This window comes from Manacus candei, unplaced genomic scaffold (assembly GCF_025592945.1).
Source record: "Manacus candei isolate 608988 ecotype Guabito, Panama unplaced genomic scaffold, ASM2559294v1 h1tg000049l, whole genome shotgun sequence".
Lineage (NCBI taxonomy): Eukaryota > Metazoa > Chordata > Aves > Passeriformes > Pipridae > Manacus > Manacus candei.
The window spans coordinates 14,534,612-14,549,919 of NW_026138097.1; the positions used below are offsets into that span (position 1 = coordinate 14,534,612).

The window sequence follows — 15,308 nt, forward strand, 5'->3', positions numbered from 1 at the left end:
ACATTCTCAGCCCCAAACGACCTTGAGGAAATTTTTTTTTTTTTTTTAATCTGTGTTTGTGTGTGGCAGATGAGTCTATACGGGCACTATTCGTAAAGCTGGGTTGTTTTGAGTGCTATGCAAGAGTTGATATGTAGTCAACACTACAGTTGGCTCCACAAAAAGACATTCTGAATGAGGAAGTAGAATTTTTGAGAAGGTATTTGTAGATGCAGACTTTTCAGTCCTTGATATTGATCTGTAGAGTTTGGCTTCTCATGAGTAAATTTAAGATTTGTGGAAATGGTTAGGCTCAAACAGCATGAATGCATCCGTTATTTATTTTCTTTTTAGCTGCTTGATCTGAAATTGTTTCTCAAGAAAAAAATTTATATTAAATGTATTTTTCTTATTCTCTCCTCATACCATTCTGGTATAACAGCTAAGGCAGAAAATTTGCACCCTTTTTGAAGTATTTAATGTTGTTACTTTAGAAAAAAAAATTACTTGACTTCTGGAAAAGTCTGTAAGTTTTCAAATTGCAGAATCACCAAACAATTATTTGTCTATCCATTTATTACTTAACCCCATTTCCTGAAGTTTTCATCCTATGTATGTTGGGGTTCTTTTCCATCTCTCACAGTGCTTTGTTTATTATTCTTACAGCTTAAATCTTTCCTCTTTCTTAGCCATTGGTTTGTCAGTTATGATCAAGTGTCAACATGAAAGCAAACATAAGCATCAATTATAAAAAAATTACATAGTCTGTTTACATATTCATTTGCAGAAAGGATTTTTCTCTCAATGCATACCGGATGTGAACTGTAACTAGACATGTGAGTTGTCTTCATACTTATTCTCACATCTGAAATCCATCAGGTAGGTTTGGTAATCCTGCCAAGCATGGATTTCTTCCAGTATATGAGCAATACTTTTAAGTCTTTTAATAGTGGAGGTTATTCAAATATATTTTGAGTACCATCTTTTCCATAGGAAAAATTTTTTAGTTTCCTCCATAGGAAGACTGTTACATGATCCTCTACTTTAAATTAATTTGCTTTTTTTACCTCCCCCTCCATCACTTTATTTTTTCCTGAACAAAATTGTAGGCATTATGCAAAATTAAGGTTAAAAAAAAAATAAAGGCTGGAGCATCACACTGAAGAAGGTCACTTTTAATTTTGCTACCATGAAACAAAATCTTTATTATGGGGAAAAAGTAATCAAACCTTTGACATTTTAGAATTTCTTTTTAACTTAACAGTTAAGGGAATTTTTTTTTTGCAATTCATCATTTTTTCTGTGTATAATCAGATTTTATTTTTCAGTATAATTGCAATGAATTATAGACAAGTGTATTCTCTCTAATAGAAGAAGAAACAGTAAGTGGGGTAAACTGGCAGTTCTTCAGTTTTTTTAAGTCACTATAAATTTCAATTTGTCTGCCCCACTAATTTGTCGGGCGTATGCTGCAGACGCCTTTGTCGCAAAGCATTCTTAACCCTCTCTAGAAAAGCAAAGTTTCCTTCATGTTAAAATGTGCCGGCCCCTTTGACGCCCATTGGGTCTGCCCAACATAGGTTGGTCTGCCCAGATGAGAGAAAAATCAAACAAAAGCACATTTACAGGTACCCATGGGTTGTCTATCTTCTCCTTGGCCTCTGAGACACTGAGAAAATCTTAGCTGCTTAAGTAGGTCTCTGAGTTCACAAGATGACTTTGGAAAGTTCTTTGTGGCTGTTTCAGCATAAAAACGTGGATCTGATGGCAGGAATGTGACCTTAAACTGGTTTGGGCAATGATGCTGTTATTCTTTCACTCAATGAACGGTGGTTGAAATCATAAATGAATGCTTTCCACATAGATGGTAGAGAGAACAGCCGCTGCCTTGAGAAAAAAAATCAAAATATTTCGCCTCCAAAATATCTTTATAAATCCCTATAAATGTATTTTTCATTTTGCGTCCCTGGGAATAGTTAAGCCCAAGCAGAGTTAGGAGTAGAGTTGCTGAAATATTGCAGTGAGAGCTGTCATCAACCCCTTCTTAGTGTTTGGGTCACTTTGACACCTGCAGTCCTGAGATTCTGAAGCTTGCAAATTCAGCTCAGTCCAAATGCAGTCTGAGCTACTCCTTCAGAGATTTGCACCTCTGACAGGGAGTTCTGTTGAGACTGGCAGCAAGCCTGCTAATTTTTACCAGTTGTGGCAGATTGTTTCAATGTTTTTACCCTTAATATAAAGATGGTATGTTCGAATGCCTGGATTTTCATGTTCAAAGCCACTGAAACTTTCCTCACTAGTAAAATCATGTATTTGCTCTTTTGCTTAAATGCTTCCAGGTTGCCTGAACACACAATTGCACTGCAACTCTGTTTAGATTCCTAATTTCCTTCTGTCTGAAAGCCGTTGAGATATCCAACCATGCTTTTCCCTGGTCCTGAAATATCTAGAACACTTGCTGTCATCAGTGGGCTGCACATGGAGCTGGGCTCCATTTCTTATTTTGTTGTTGGTGTAAAAGGCTTGCAGAAACTCCCAGGTGTGGACAAACATGACAGCAGAATGATGGCAATCCCTGGCTGGCCAGTGACCCCTCAGGATACTGTTACTATCCAGAAAAATACAAAGCAGCCTGTAAGAACTCCTATCTCTTTTGGGTATGAAGGCAGAAGAAAGGGAACACATGACTTTCTTCTACAACTTACTGCCCTGTAAAAGGATTTTAAAGAATCTTTAGGGAAAAAATTTAGGCCTCAGATGCACACATGTGGATCTCATTGATTTCATAGGAGGTTATGCAAGTGTGTACATTAACAGACAAAATATTCCTTTTGATCTTTAAGAGCAATTAATATAACACATGGAATTGCACTACTGTGTAATAAGATATTTTTTACTATTTCATTAAAAGTACTCCTCAAGCTCAAATACAAAACAATGTAGCATCCCAGGACATAGTCTTTTAATGGTATATCTTCACTAATGCTTATCACCTTTGATGCTGTTTGTAAATGTGTTTGGTTGTTATGCTTTGAACTTCAGTAAAACATTGTGCTCAGTAAATAACAAGACCAAGCACTTTCCTATCCTCACATGTGTCCATGCTTGAGAACGGCACTGTAATTGGAAGAGATGGAGAAATAGTTGTCCTGACTATCCGCAGGGACTTCCCTGTGACCAGGTCTTTTCTGCTACCATATAAGACACAACTGTGATGGCTAAGCACTTATTCCATAAGCCTGCAAGCACAGAGCATTTTAGCACATGCTTACACTTATGAGCATGTGGGTTGCCAAGTACTCCTTGTAGTTAATACCTTGAAGAGTGTGATGGTTTAAAAACCTCTACTGACATAGACTTTACAGGAGTGTGCAAGACTGACAGCTTGAAGGTGGCTCCCCAGGGTCTATCTACACCTTGAACTCCTGTAGCTGCATCTATCTATCTGTGAGTGGCTGGTAATGAAATGCAATGAACCTGAATTGAGGGTGTCTTTGCTTTCTTTTTGCCTACCTGAAATTCCCGGTGTGTTAAACTGACAGATGTATTCACTGTGAAATTGGAAGCAGTTTCTGACTAGAAAGGTTCCCACAAATAGATTAACAAGTCCAGGAGTGAGCAAGTGGAATTGAACAGTCTGTCTGCAACAGGTTCTTGGGTGGAACAGCAAGTGCTTCTTCACCAGAGAAACAACACAATGTGTCTTTTGAAGAAGAAACTAACATAATGTCTTTTCAGGTCTCTATTGATCTGTCAAATTGCAAATAAAAGGGAGATAAACTGTAGGAGTCACTTTGTCAAGGAAACAGTCTTGTGTGAATAGAAGGATGGTTGTTTCATCTCAGAACAAGAATTTACATGTTTCCTTTCAAAGTGAGCTGTGGTTTTGTTCCCTGCTCCCCAGTCTGTCGGTTACACAAGAGACTTTTCTCCTGAAAGGTTTCCATAAGTCTTCCCAGCCATAAGACTGCTTTTGTTCCTGCTTTTGTACTTGAGCATCTCTATCTTTTTGACTGAAGTGCTCTGTATGTATTCACCTTCAGGCAGAAACTGAATCTAGAACCTTTCCAACTGATGCTCTAGCTAAGATTTTATGAAGTTGTGAACAATGGAGAGGAGGATAATAACAGCCCTGTTATGATAATGCATGCAGCCCTAGCCATAAGTGGCACTTGTATTTTAGCAATAATAAATAAGTGTCTTTGGCAGTATTTGTATGGTGTTGATTCTCTAAATCCAGTGGACTGAATATTTTTTACTATTAAGCTTCATAGATTACAGCCGTAGTCATAGTATTCTATGAAAAGCCATTTAGCTCAATCAGTTTTGATTGTAGTTTTATTGCTTAGTTGATTGTATCAGATGCTATTTATTCTATCCAGATCCACATCTATAAACATTTAATATTATTTTTGGTGACTCTAATTTGATGGGGAAAATGAATTTTTGGCCCCCTCCCCACCTCTTCAAACAGTACTGCCTGTAAAATTTTGCTGAAAAATTGAAGCTGTAAAGAGCTTGGGAAAAAAACCCACAACAACAAACAAACCAGAAAACCCACAAAAAACCAGAAGTCCAAAACAAACAAAAAACCACACCCCAAAAAAACACCACAAACACCAAAACTCTGTTTTTTCATGCCTTCTTAGACTATTAGAAAATACTTATTTTGCAGAAGATTGCTACTGATGTTGAAGTGAGGAACAGAGTACTATTGCTAATAGAAAAGTATATTGACATAGCTGGAGATCAGGTACTCCCTAGCACCCATCCACTGTCCTCTTTGTAGTAGGGAGATATGCCTACAGTGCTTTGGAGATGAGAGCAGCTGAAGCTAAAACACTCTCCATATAATGCTGTATTACAATGAACCTTTTCAGTGTGTTAATGCAGTAAAATCCCTGTTATCTGAATTCTATATTCTTCAATTACAGTAACTTGTGATTCAGATAAATGGGAATCACCAAGATATAAACTTGCAGAGTTTATTAACTCACTGGATATTAATATCTTCCTAGTATTATTTATATAATCTGCAGCATGATCTGGCACATAAGCACAGCAGGTTTAGTTTAGTTTATTTTACAAATTCAGTGCAAATTGCCTCTTGCACCAAAAAATGCATTCAAGTTAGACCTCAGGGTATAAATCTGAATTTATGTTAACCAGACTTCCTATGTTCAAGTTTGTAAGTATATCCTAACAGATTCATCAGAAAGAAGGATAGTACAGAAATGCAAAAAAAAATATTATCTGTATTGCAGCACCCATACAAGTGGAGATAGGATCTACTTTCATTCTTTTCCAGCTGCAGGAAGATTCTAGGTAGTATTTTGGATTACTTCTTTCTTCTGTTTATATTAGCAGAACGGAGTAGAGAAAGTCTTGGGGCAACTGATGCCCTATGGTGAATCGATTTAAGTAGGTACAGATAGATTATTTGTGAATTTTGTTCCTGGCACTACAAGCAAGAGAGGATGCTGAAGGTAGCTTTTCTAAGCATCAAAAGTGAAGATAAAGTTTATTGTTCTGTGGGATGGCTTAGTTGGATGTAGAGCTGCTCCTTAAAATTAGGCCAGCCTAATTAAATATGGGTGTACATTAAACACTTCAATTCTACAGCTTCCACCCGTCTTTATGTGAGGCATTTGGTTGGTGCTGAATGCTTGTTTAATTTTTGGGTTTAACTTGTGCACGCAGCTGAAGTTTATCTAAGCTTATTTCCTTCTTAAGGAAAAAGTGCATACTGGAGTCCAGAATGCCTCACCCTCTTTTTGGTGCTGTGCTACCTCCTTGCTGACTGTCAGGGGTGGGAAGGGCCATAGGTATTGCCCCCCTTTAGAATAGGTGAATCAAGTATGTCTGTTTTTAGGTGGGAAAAAAAGCGTCATCCAATCCTGGTATTTATTTTGATGCTCAAAGATGACATAAAAGCGGCATGCCAGGGAGGAATGTCCATTGAGAAGGAAGAAAACAACCCCGCACTCCTCTGTGATTGGGACTGACTGTGTTGTTGCTGGGTGGATGCTGCGTGATGCTGTTGCTGCTCCTGCTCCAGCACTGTGATGTTTCTGTTCCAGATTGTGCTGACTCACATTCAAGAAAAAACGATACATAGGCACAATGCACTGTAACTTTTTTCCTTTCCCCCAGTAACCTCGGTAAGTGTTTGATTTCTTTTTCCTCTCTTTGGCTAGTGTGGTGCTAATGTATCTTTACAGTTAGAATTAATAGGAGGGGGAAAGGCAACCTTGTAAACAAACTGGTAGCAGACAGATTAATCAAGGAGAGGGCATTTAAATGCAACCTGCTGTTTGTGGTACATCCACCTCTCTCTAAAGCTGATCAATCCTGATAACTCGTCCGTCTCTACAAACTACACTTCTTAAATGGGAGAAGTGCTTACAATGCCCATTTACAACTGTATTCTGTTTAATTAGTCAGCCCAGCCGGTGCTGCAGGGATAGATCACTTGCCTTTAAAGATTTGAGAATGTTAATAGTACAGTATATCATTTTAATTATTATTGGATTAATGTTGTGTCTCAAAGAACATCTAATGCAAATCACAAGAAATGGCCTGAAGTGACCCAAGGGTTGTGCTTTATTAGAAAAGTAATAGGTCCATTGCTTAAATATAAAGAGAGGTTCTTTCTTCAAATGTCACTGCACTGGGCTTCTTCGTGTGTGTGTATGTAGAAATTAAATCCTTTTGCTTCCACCTTTGTCCACAGAAAGTTTCTGTAGCTCATGCACTAAATGGCTGAGACAGTAGCTGTAATACCAACAGATGAAGAGGAGATCCAAAATAATAGTGATGATGAAGATCGATTTCCGAATCATGATACTGTTACGGTGTCCCTTGGTTGCTCTGCCAGCCCTTCGTTAACCAGCCTTAATGAAGACAGGGGAAGCTCAACGGTGCCAGAAAGATTGTCTGTCCTCTCCAGCAAGGCCATGGCCCAGGTAAAAGCCCTGACTGGCCCAGAGGTGGTTAGTGGTGGCCAGGCCCAGAGGACAGCCTCTGGGTTGGCTGAGCATCATCTGGCAGCTGTAGATGTATCACTAGGTGGCTTGTTGTACCCTGTGGTAGTCGGTAACCTGCAGCCTGTGGACATTGCCTCCCTGTGCTCCAAAAGCTCAAGTTCAGAAGTACTGCAGGTCCCAGGGGTGCTCTGTGAGGCTGGCAAACCCCCACAGGCTGGGACGGACCAAAAGGACTGCTACACACAGCAGGCAGGGAGTGGCACCAATGGCAATACTGCCTCTTGTAGTCTGGGCCATGTGATTTGGATGAAGACCACAACAGTAATGGAGACCTTAGAAAATAAGAAACAAGAGGAAAAGGAGAAGTACCGCCTCCAGCTAGCTATGTACCGACGGCTTCTGTTGTTGCGCTCCATCAGGAGTTTGCATAGGCAGCTGGAGCAACAGCAGGCCAGGTTGCAGGAATGCTATGGCATGGTAATAAATACCAAGAAAGAAGTGTTGAAACACATTTGCTCAGCCTCGCCCTCACCTTCGCCGTAATCATGTTGCTGCACGCAAAAATGAGCTTTGCAATGCCACCGGAGCCGCCAGCGAGCTTGCATGCTACAGGGGCGGTGTCCTCATACCCAAGGGTATGTGCCCATGTGCGCTCAGAGTAGAGAGGAAACAGCAATAACAGCAGAGCAAGAAGAGATGAGAGAAGGTAAAGTGTGGGCCCCTGAATTTATCTGGAGGAAACCAGAGCAAGATTGAACTTGCGCAAGAAGTTGACTCCTGATGCACACTCAAAACCTCAAGCTGATATAGAATTTTTTTGGCATATAGGTTTGTAAAAAGAAAAAAAATCATCACAAAACTGGGAACCTAGTCTGAAACCTGATCCATAAAGGTGGTCAGATGCAGGGTTGCTGCGTGCTGAATATGTGGTATGATGCATCTCCCTTCTACTTTCAGTGTTAACAAAATTTGAACAGAATTAGGGTTTGTTTTCCTGCAAGAATACCTGAATCTAGAAAACCAGGATATTTGGCTTTCTAGATTCAGGTATCCTTGCAGGAAACTCAGACTTGATCTGTCTACCTAGCTGCCTGTTTTTCACAAAACTGCTAAGGCCACTGTACATTTGCAACCTCTACTTTCCTTTAAAATTTATTCAAACTGATCAGAAATTATCGTGGGAGGGTAGGACAGTCATACGCACAGGGAAACAGTACAACTGTCTAAGCCAGTATTCCTCAGGAGAGCAAGGTAAAAACAAAGGCCTTGTAATCTGACGTGGCATTGGAAACCCAGGCTGGCAGCACCAGGGGAATGTTTGAGGTCTGCACAATTATTAATCTACTGCTAACTCCCAGTAGCACTAGCATCTGCAAATCAAGCATATTTTGTGCCTTACTGCTGTCATTTAATGGAAGTTGGTGACAATTAGCACTTTCTATCCAGGTGTATTAGACATGTGGAAAACCCTGTAGCACTGTTTCTCCAATTGCAAAGTTAGGATGCCTGCAGGGAATTTGATGTCAGTATGCAACAAACACACAGGGAAAATGAAAGCAAAAATATGCAACTTTTTTTATGCATTTAAAAGGCAATATGAGTCCCTATTATTGAACAGCAAATTGAATAGTTTTAAGATCTGAAGCAAAATATGATTCAAGAAGAAAAGGTACAAAAAAATTTCTTTTACTAGGATTTAACGTGGTATAGAAAAATCTCATTCTTCAGATGTTTATTTATGATCATGCCACCTTTTCTTTTGCAGGTGTTTTTCTCTTTTAATAACTGTTTAAGTAGATGAACAATCAAAGAGTTTTTTGGTGGGTTTGGGGTATTTTTCTGCATTAAAAGACAAGTCTGTTATTAATACTCCTATCTTTCTAGAATTTCACATATATTCTAGAATATATGTGCTATATATAGGAAACTTTTTATTCTCACCTTTTTTTTTGGTGCATATGGGAAAGGGGTGTCGGTCTGTGCATGCACACACACCTCCCTGTATTCAAGAGGTTATGAAAGGCTGGTGCTTCTTTTTTTTCTGTAGCAGAAGAAGGAATAATGTCTCAAAATAATCTCTGCTGTCTATGAGGAGTTTGGTTGATTAGATTCACATACACACATCTGTGAGCAAGGTATTGAAGTAATTCAACAAATGAAGTGCAGCACAACATTGTCATTATTCCGTCTTTGTATTTCTGCGCACCCAAAATTATGGAAGCCCCCTGGGTATGCACAACCTTAGATAGGTTCATTCATCTCCTTGGGCCCTTATGTAGCTTCTCACGCAGCATGAACTAGTAACTTTGAATGCAGAATTACCATAGAAACATCCTTGGCATCAAGGAGATATTTGAAGGAGCATCCTCTCTGCCTCATTTGGGGAATTCAGGTTGCCAGAGGCCTTTAGTGGGCTACAGAAGAGAGCTGGGGGTTGCATGTGACTGAGAAACATTACTCCTAAGCTCTGACCCCATCTAGCTCTCTGCTCAGCCTTGGGAAAGCTGTTCTCTCTCAGCAGTACAGGTTTCCCAAAGAGTGCTTAAATACCAAACTCATCTCAGAGGTAACCTGTTCTTTCTCAACGTGCCTCTCAAAAAAGAACGTTAGCCAACAGGGCTATGTAAAAATTCTTTTATTTCCACACTTATCCCACCCCCCCCACTATTTCGTGAGCTGCAAAAGCCTTTCTGCCATTGGTTAAGAGTGAGTGTTATGTGAACCAAACGCAAGCAAACCACTATTATGTCATCTCTCCTGGGGAAAGAAGTGTTGGAGAAGGATCATAACTCAAAAATATTACTACATTTTGAAACAAAATATCAAATTGTTTCCATTAGGAAGACAGTTAAAATGAATATTGTTGTTAATGTTGGTCAACTTCTTTTGGACTGAAAAAAATTATCTTCTAAATTACATTCAGGTTGATTAATACTATCATGTAACTTTCCACTGAAAAAAATAGATGAACAAAAATATATTAAAAAAACCCAACAAACAAAACTACAAAAACCTCTGATAAGACAAAGTAACTGCTTTGCCTCAGTAGCTGCTGAAGTACAGTATTGTCCTGCATTTGTTTCAAAATGCCCTACATTACTGCTTAGAGCTACCTAGAGTGTCATTTGCATTTAAGAGTAGCTAGAATAACATTAAAGAATACTTCTCACATAATACCCACTGCAGCAACAGTTAGTCTGTCAACCTGTCCAATTGTAAATTCTTTGTGGCAGAACTGTGACAATCTTTGTTTTGTACATTTCATAAAATTTCTTGATCCTAACTACGATCAGTAGATGCTTCAGCATTATGAATATTAAATACTGAAAGATTTGTGCATGAGCATTGCTGTCTGATAGCTGGCAGGAAAATGAAGCCAAGACTTATTCTGTGCATGCTCATTCTTTCCATCTAGTACATTTATGGATACATGCAAAATAAATGTTAACTGAGGAAATAACATCAGTCTTTGAAACAATTTGATGTTTAGCTTGTGCTTCTGGTGTGACTACTAATAAGTGAAGTTGGACAAACCAATTAAACACAATATGATTTTAAAAATGAGTTTGTTTTAGAAACTTGAAAAATGTGGCTTCACAGCTATGTCTTTTTCCTTAGATATTTTTGTATGTTTTGGAAGTTGAAGGCCAGTGAGAAAGTGACAGAATGCCATGGGTAACTCATGGAGGTGGTTTCAGGCACACCAGGCAGAGCAACAGTCTTAGATTTAATGAAAGTCTGTCCTTCCAAATTGTTCAACCTCCTTATGTGTTTAAGAGGTTTGGTAGTTTGGATGAGGTTCAACTAAATTTCTCAAAATTTGTATATTTATCTAAACTCAAGTCACATAGGTCTCACAGGTCTTGGGTACTGATGACAAAATAAGTAGTTTTGGGAGTGCCTTCCTACCTGTTACCTTTCTGTCTTCCAGAGCCTGTCAAAATAATGATGTCCATGAGAAATCTTTTCTGCAATTTGACAGTTATGCTACCCTCTTTTACAGCAAGCTTGAAGTTAAATGATGCTGCCTGAACCTTAAAGTCTTGCTGCTCACCTAATTCTCAAATGGAAGAAAATAATAATGGGTTTACTATGGAAGAGTGGGATATTTAAAACTGCTGCACTGGAGACTCTTCAGAACTGTGGTTTTGCTGTTTTTGTTGTTGACAGTTGCGAGTCAGGCAAGATCAATGGCCCACCTTAAAATGTTTAATTATTACCTCTTGTGATGGAGCTGTGCAAGGGATTAATTCAGTTCCTCCTTCCTGAGATTTTCTTGTGTGTCTATCACATTCCCTTATTAGGACAGTGAAGATTTTACCAATTTATAGTAAATTTATGATATTGTGGTAAACTTATGATATTGTGGTAAACTTATATTAAATGTGGATCACCCTGCAATGTTCTTCAAACATTGCAAATTATGGACTCTGGGCATAAGCATACAAAAGATAAATTTAAAGATGAGGTTGTTTAAATCACCCCTGGATCAAGTAAAAACCCTTTAGAGGTTTGGAAAACCCTTTAGAGTCCTTGTTACAGTTTATTTCTATAAATGTTGTAAATCTAGAATATAAATGCATTGGAGAGCACCTTTTGTTTATGACTGTTGAAAGAAGTGCAGTAAGACAAAGGTGGGCTTGGGATATGCTTGAATGGGACCCTGCTCCAAATGCAGTGAGTAAGGAGTAAATGTTCCTTATTCTTAAAGCTCACAGATTTGGATGAGCATGATTGCCAAAAACCTGGAGGATGATTGGATAATGGGAGTGACTGGAACTACAGGAAAAGATGTCACAGAGTTTGATTTTTAGTGCAGCATGGAGAATTACACACTGTACAGGTTTTTTCTTCAGTTAAAGATGACCTTTTCTTTTTCTCGCTCCTGAAAAAAGTCTTTTGGATCATTAGGTTAGATGGTGCTAAAAGTTGTTTGTGTAGCTGCAGTACATAGGAGTTGACACCTATCTCTGAAGTTGAGTGACATTAGTTATTGTTGCCAAGATTCACACATACAACTTACTCCTAGACCTGGTTTCTATCTAAATTGTAGCATACTGAAGTTGAGTGTCCTGCTGACTTTCAGTGACACTTGAATCCAGGCCAAGAGTTTGAGGTGGTATGCCTTGTTCAAGTCCCTTCTCAATTTTGATTAATTTCTATCTCCTGGTGTCTTCAAACAATGCCTCGTGTGGTACTAATCTTTGTCTTTCTGGCAAAATGTTTGGAAGACTTGGGAGAAGAGGAAAAAGGCCTTGTGCTATTGAAGAAAGGGGAGGTAGGTTGTTTTTTTTTTAATTTAGTGAAAACTTAAAGCAGGGGAGGCTGTCCTGTGAAAACACTTTTGGAGGTTTCACTTAAATGTCTTGAAAATAACATTTCCTACAGCTACAAGTAAGTTTCCTTAATTGTATTGTTCATCTTTCCATACAATTTTAACCAAGTCTACAAAACAAACAAAAAAGTTGCCTTCATCTCTGACAAATCAAGTCTCTAAGTCCCCAGCCCAAAGTGACTTCTGTGTGCATGAGTGGCAAGGCATTCTTGAGGATCTCAATAAAAGTTACATTTTCCCTTTGATGGGTGGGGGTTGGAAAGGAAAGGGAATGTGTGACCATTCATCACAGCTCCAGGCTCGTTAGTACCCAGGAACTTTCTACTCTAAATGACAAAGAGTTTCACTGTCACCAAAGAGAAATTGCTGCTGACCTTAGACCTCTTTTTGGAAAGTAAAATAATGGAGCACAGGAGCAGAGTTTGATATTTGACCGAATTCTACACAATTATCATGCATGTGTATATAATAAAATTAATTCTGTGTCTCTGCATTGTAGCCTCCGGCAAGCAGCGTACAATCAGTTTTGTATGTATAATAGATCACAGAGTTGTTCATGAATAATACAAATGCATTGAGCAGATACTAGTGAGTGAGGATGTTTGTCTTTGCATGGAATCGAAGTGAACATGTAATATTGTGATAATATATATTTGATGAATTCAGGTCTGACTTGCCTTTGCCATAGCCTGCTAATTCCCCGACAAGGGTTGCCACAATAATTGAGTTTCCAATAACATTATGATTATTTCCACATGATAATTTAATTGTAGGTATTTTTTAATATTGTAATAATGTAGATTTGTGATTATTATGCATTTGCATGCAGATTTTCATGGTGTCTCGGAGCACATCCCTACATTTATAACTTAATTTCCTATATTATTGCGTATATATTTTGGGATGAACTCATTAATGCAAACAAAAAAAAGCAGGTCTTTTTGGTCATTTTGCCTTTATTATAAATGGCTGAAAGCTTTGCTCATTTTTTTAGACCAGTCTAAACAAGTGAATAAACAAAAGACAACTCTAATTCATGGATGGATTAATTTAAAATAATAATGTAATTACAAATCATGGCAGATTTGTCTGAGGCAATTGGGATGTAGACTGGTACAAATTTTGCTTTACTGAAAAAAAGCTTGTTTAAATGAATCACCAAGTTTAGTAGAGGCTGTTTTCCATTCTTCCAAATCCCCTATATTAGGTGATGGCAAAGTAACACTGGCTCAAAATTCATGAGTGCCTGTTCAAATAGGTATAACAACATGGAAGCTGGAACATCTGTACCTAGCTAGGTATTATTTTGGCAAGCAAAGTAAGAATAGAATTGTGTATACAGTCATGACACTGGCAGGGATTTTAATGAGTTAAATTGTCCACTCTGGAAAGAAGTTGGTTGCTTGCCTGATAACCACCTTCAAACTACATTAGAAAACCTTGCCTGAAATTTGGTGGGACAAAGGGAGGTAGAAATGAACTCTGTTCCCATTAATTGGAGCACACATTCGTATGATCTTGTGAGCATTCTGCTTCAAATCAGAGAGCTCTTTTCTGGGCATGTGGAAAATTCAAAGAGGAGAAAATGTCTTTAGCTGAATACTTCTGTTTTGAAGAGAAAATTTTCAGAGAAAGTGACACAGGCTTTGTGTATTGTTCATATTTCTTGTACCTGTGGTTGGAGGAATGTTCACCTTTATCTGTAAAATCTCAGCTCTGCAAATTGAACTGGGGTCACAACAGATTTCTTCGTCTATCTGTAGCTGTCAGGTTGGTTTTCCATTGCCTGCATGACAGGAACATGCAACAGGAACTAGGTGAACAGGCCTGGTCCAAATCTTCAGACGTGGAAGTTTAAAACCGGCGGCTGGAATATATAACCCTCTGCTATCCTTTCAGATTGCTCTTCAGTTAACATTGGTGCTATTGCTTCCAGAGTAGTTTGGTGCCTGGTTTCTACTTTCAAACATATTCCTCTAAATTAACAAGAGAAAAGACACAATGAGATTAAGTCCCTTCTCTTTCATCTTTACTTGTTCTGTGGACTGAAGCAGAAAAGTGGAAGCCTGATTTAGGCAGTGAAGAGAGCACTTATGATTCTGCAGTATAAGATGGTCTCTATAGATTTTGAAGCAGAATGACTTCTTGTATAGGTAAATTAGATTCTGTCCTGAAACCCATCTGATCCAAGCCTTTTGTAAACTCCATATCTTACTAAGAAGCACCTTGGCAACTGACTTCACTAGAAGCTGTAAAAGTATCAAAACATGAAGGTGGTCCCACTGGCAGAAGTTCACTAATCTGTACCCATGCCTTGCTGAGCTCAGGTGATAGTTCAACACAGGGGATCTGGAAGGTCAGTCTGTTATTTTTTTTTTTTGTAAGGAGCCACCAGCATAAAATTAAGGATATGTTTTACCCTGTAGCAATAGATCTTAAATGATCTCAGGTGTTATTTGTCACAGGTAAAGTACCATAGACTATAAATGTATCATTCTCTCTGTAAGTCCTCAATGCAATTTATAATCCTTCTTGTCGTGGAGAAACTTAAGGTTGTTTCAGATACGAGGTTATTTATACTTGGATGATTGTCTTCATTACTATATGTTCCTGATGTTACTCATACAGATATGATAGGTGGGTACATAGAATTAGAAACAAGCCCGTTGAAAAGCACTGATTCATGTCATATTCATGAGTAATTTTCCCTGATAAAGGAAATTGAGACTAAAATTTTATAATACAGACAATGTAGCTGCCCTGGCCTCTCAACCATTCCAACATTACAGAGGTTAGGCCTTGGAAGAGCTCAGTTCCTTTTCTGCCATTACCTGATGGGTTTTGAACTTGAGTCAGAATTGCTCTAACATTTTAAATTGGGGAAAGTGGTGTGGAGTTTCTCAGCCTTTCCTGTTAGTGCTGCTTCTCATTACGTAAAAAACCTGAATGACAGATAAGGTCCCTTCCAACCCAAACCGTTCTATGATTCCATGTCTTTTGCTTTTCTC

General features: G+C 38.5%; 1 protein-coding gene across 1 annotated transcript; it reads left to right on the top strand.

Moving 5' to 3' along the window:
• Positions 1-6,050: 6,050 nt before the first annotated feature.
• Positions 6,051-7,508, top strand: CUNH1orf216 (chromosome unknown C1orf216 homolog). The gene is made up of 2 exons (XM_051799264.1): positions 6,051-6,140; positions 6,713-7,508. Exon 2 carries the CDS (start codon positions 6,738-6,740, stop codon positions 7,506-7,508), a length of 771 nt encoding a protein of 256 aa, XP_051655224.1. The 5' UTR covers positions 6,051-6,140; positions 6,713-6,737.
• Positions 7,509-15,308: the final 7,800 nt, after the last annotated feature.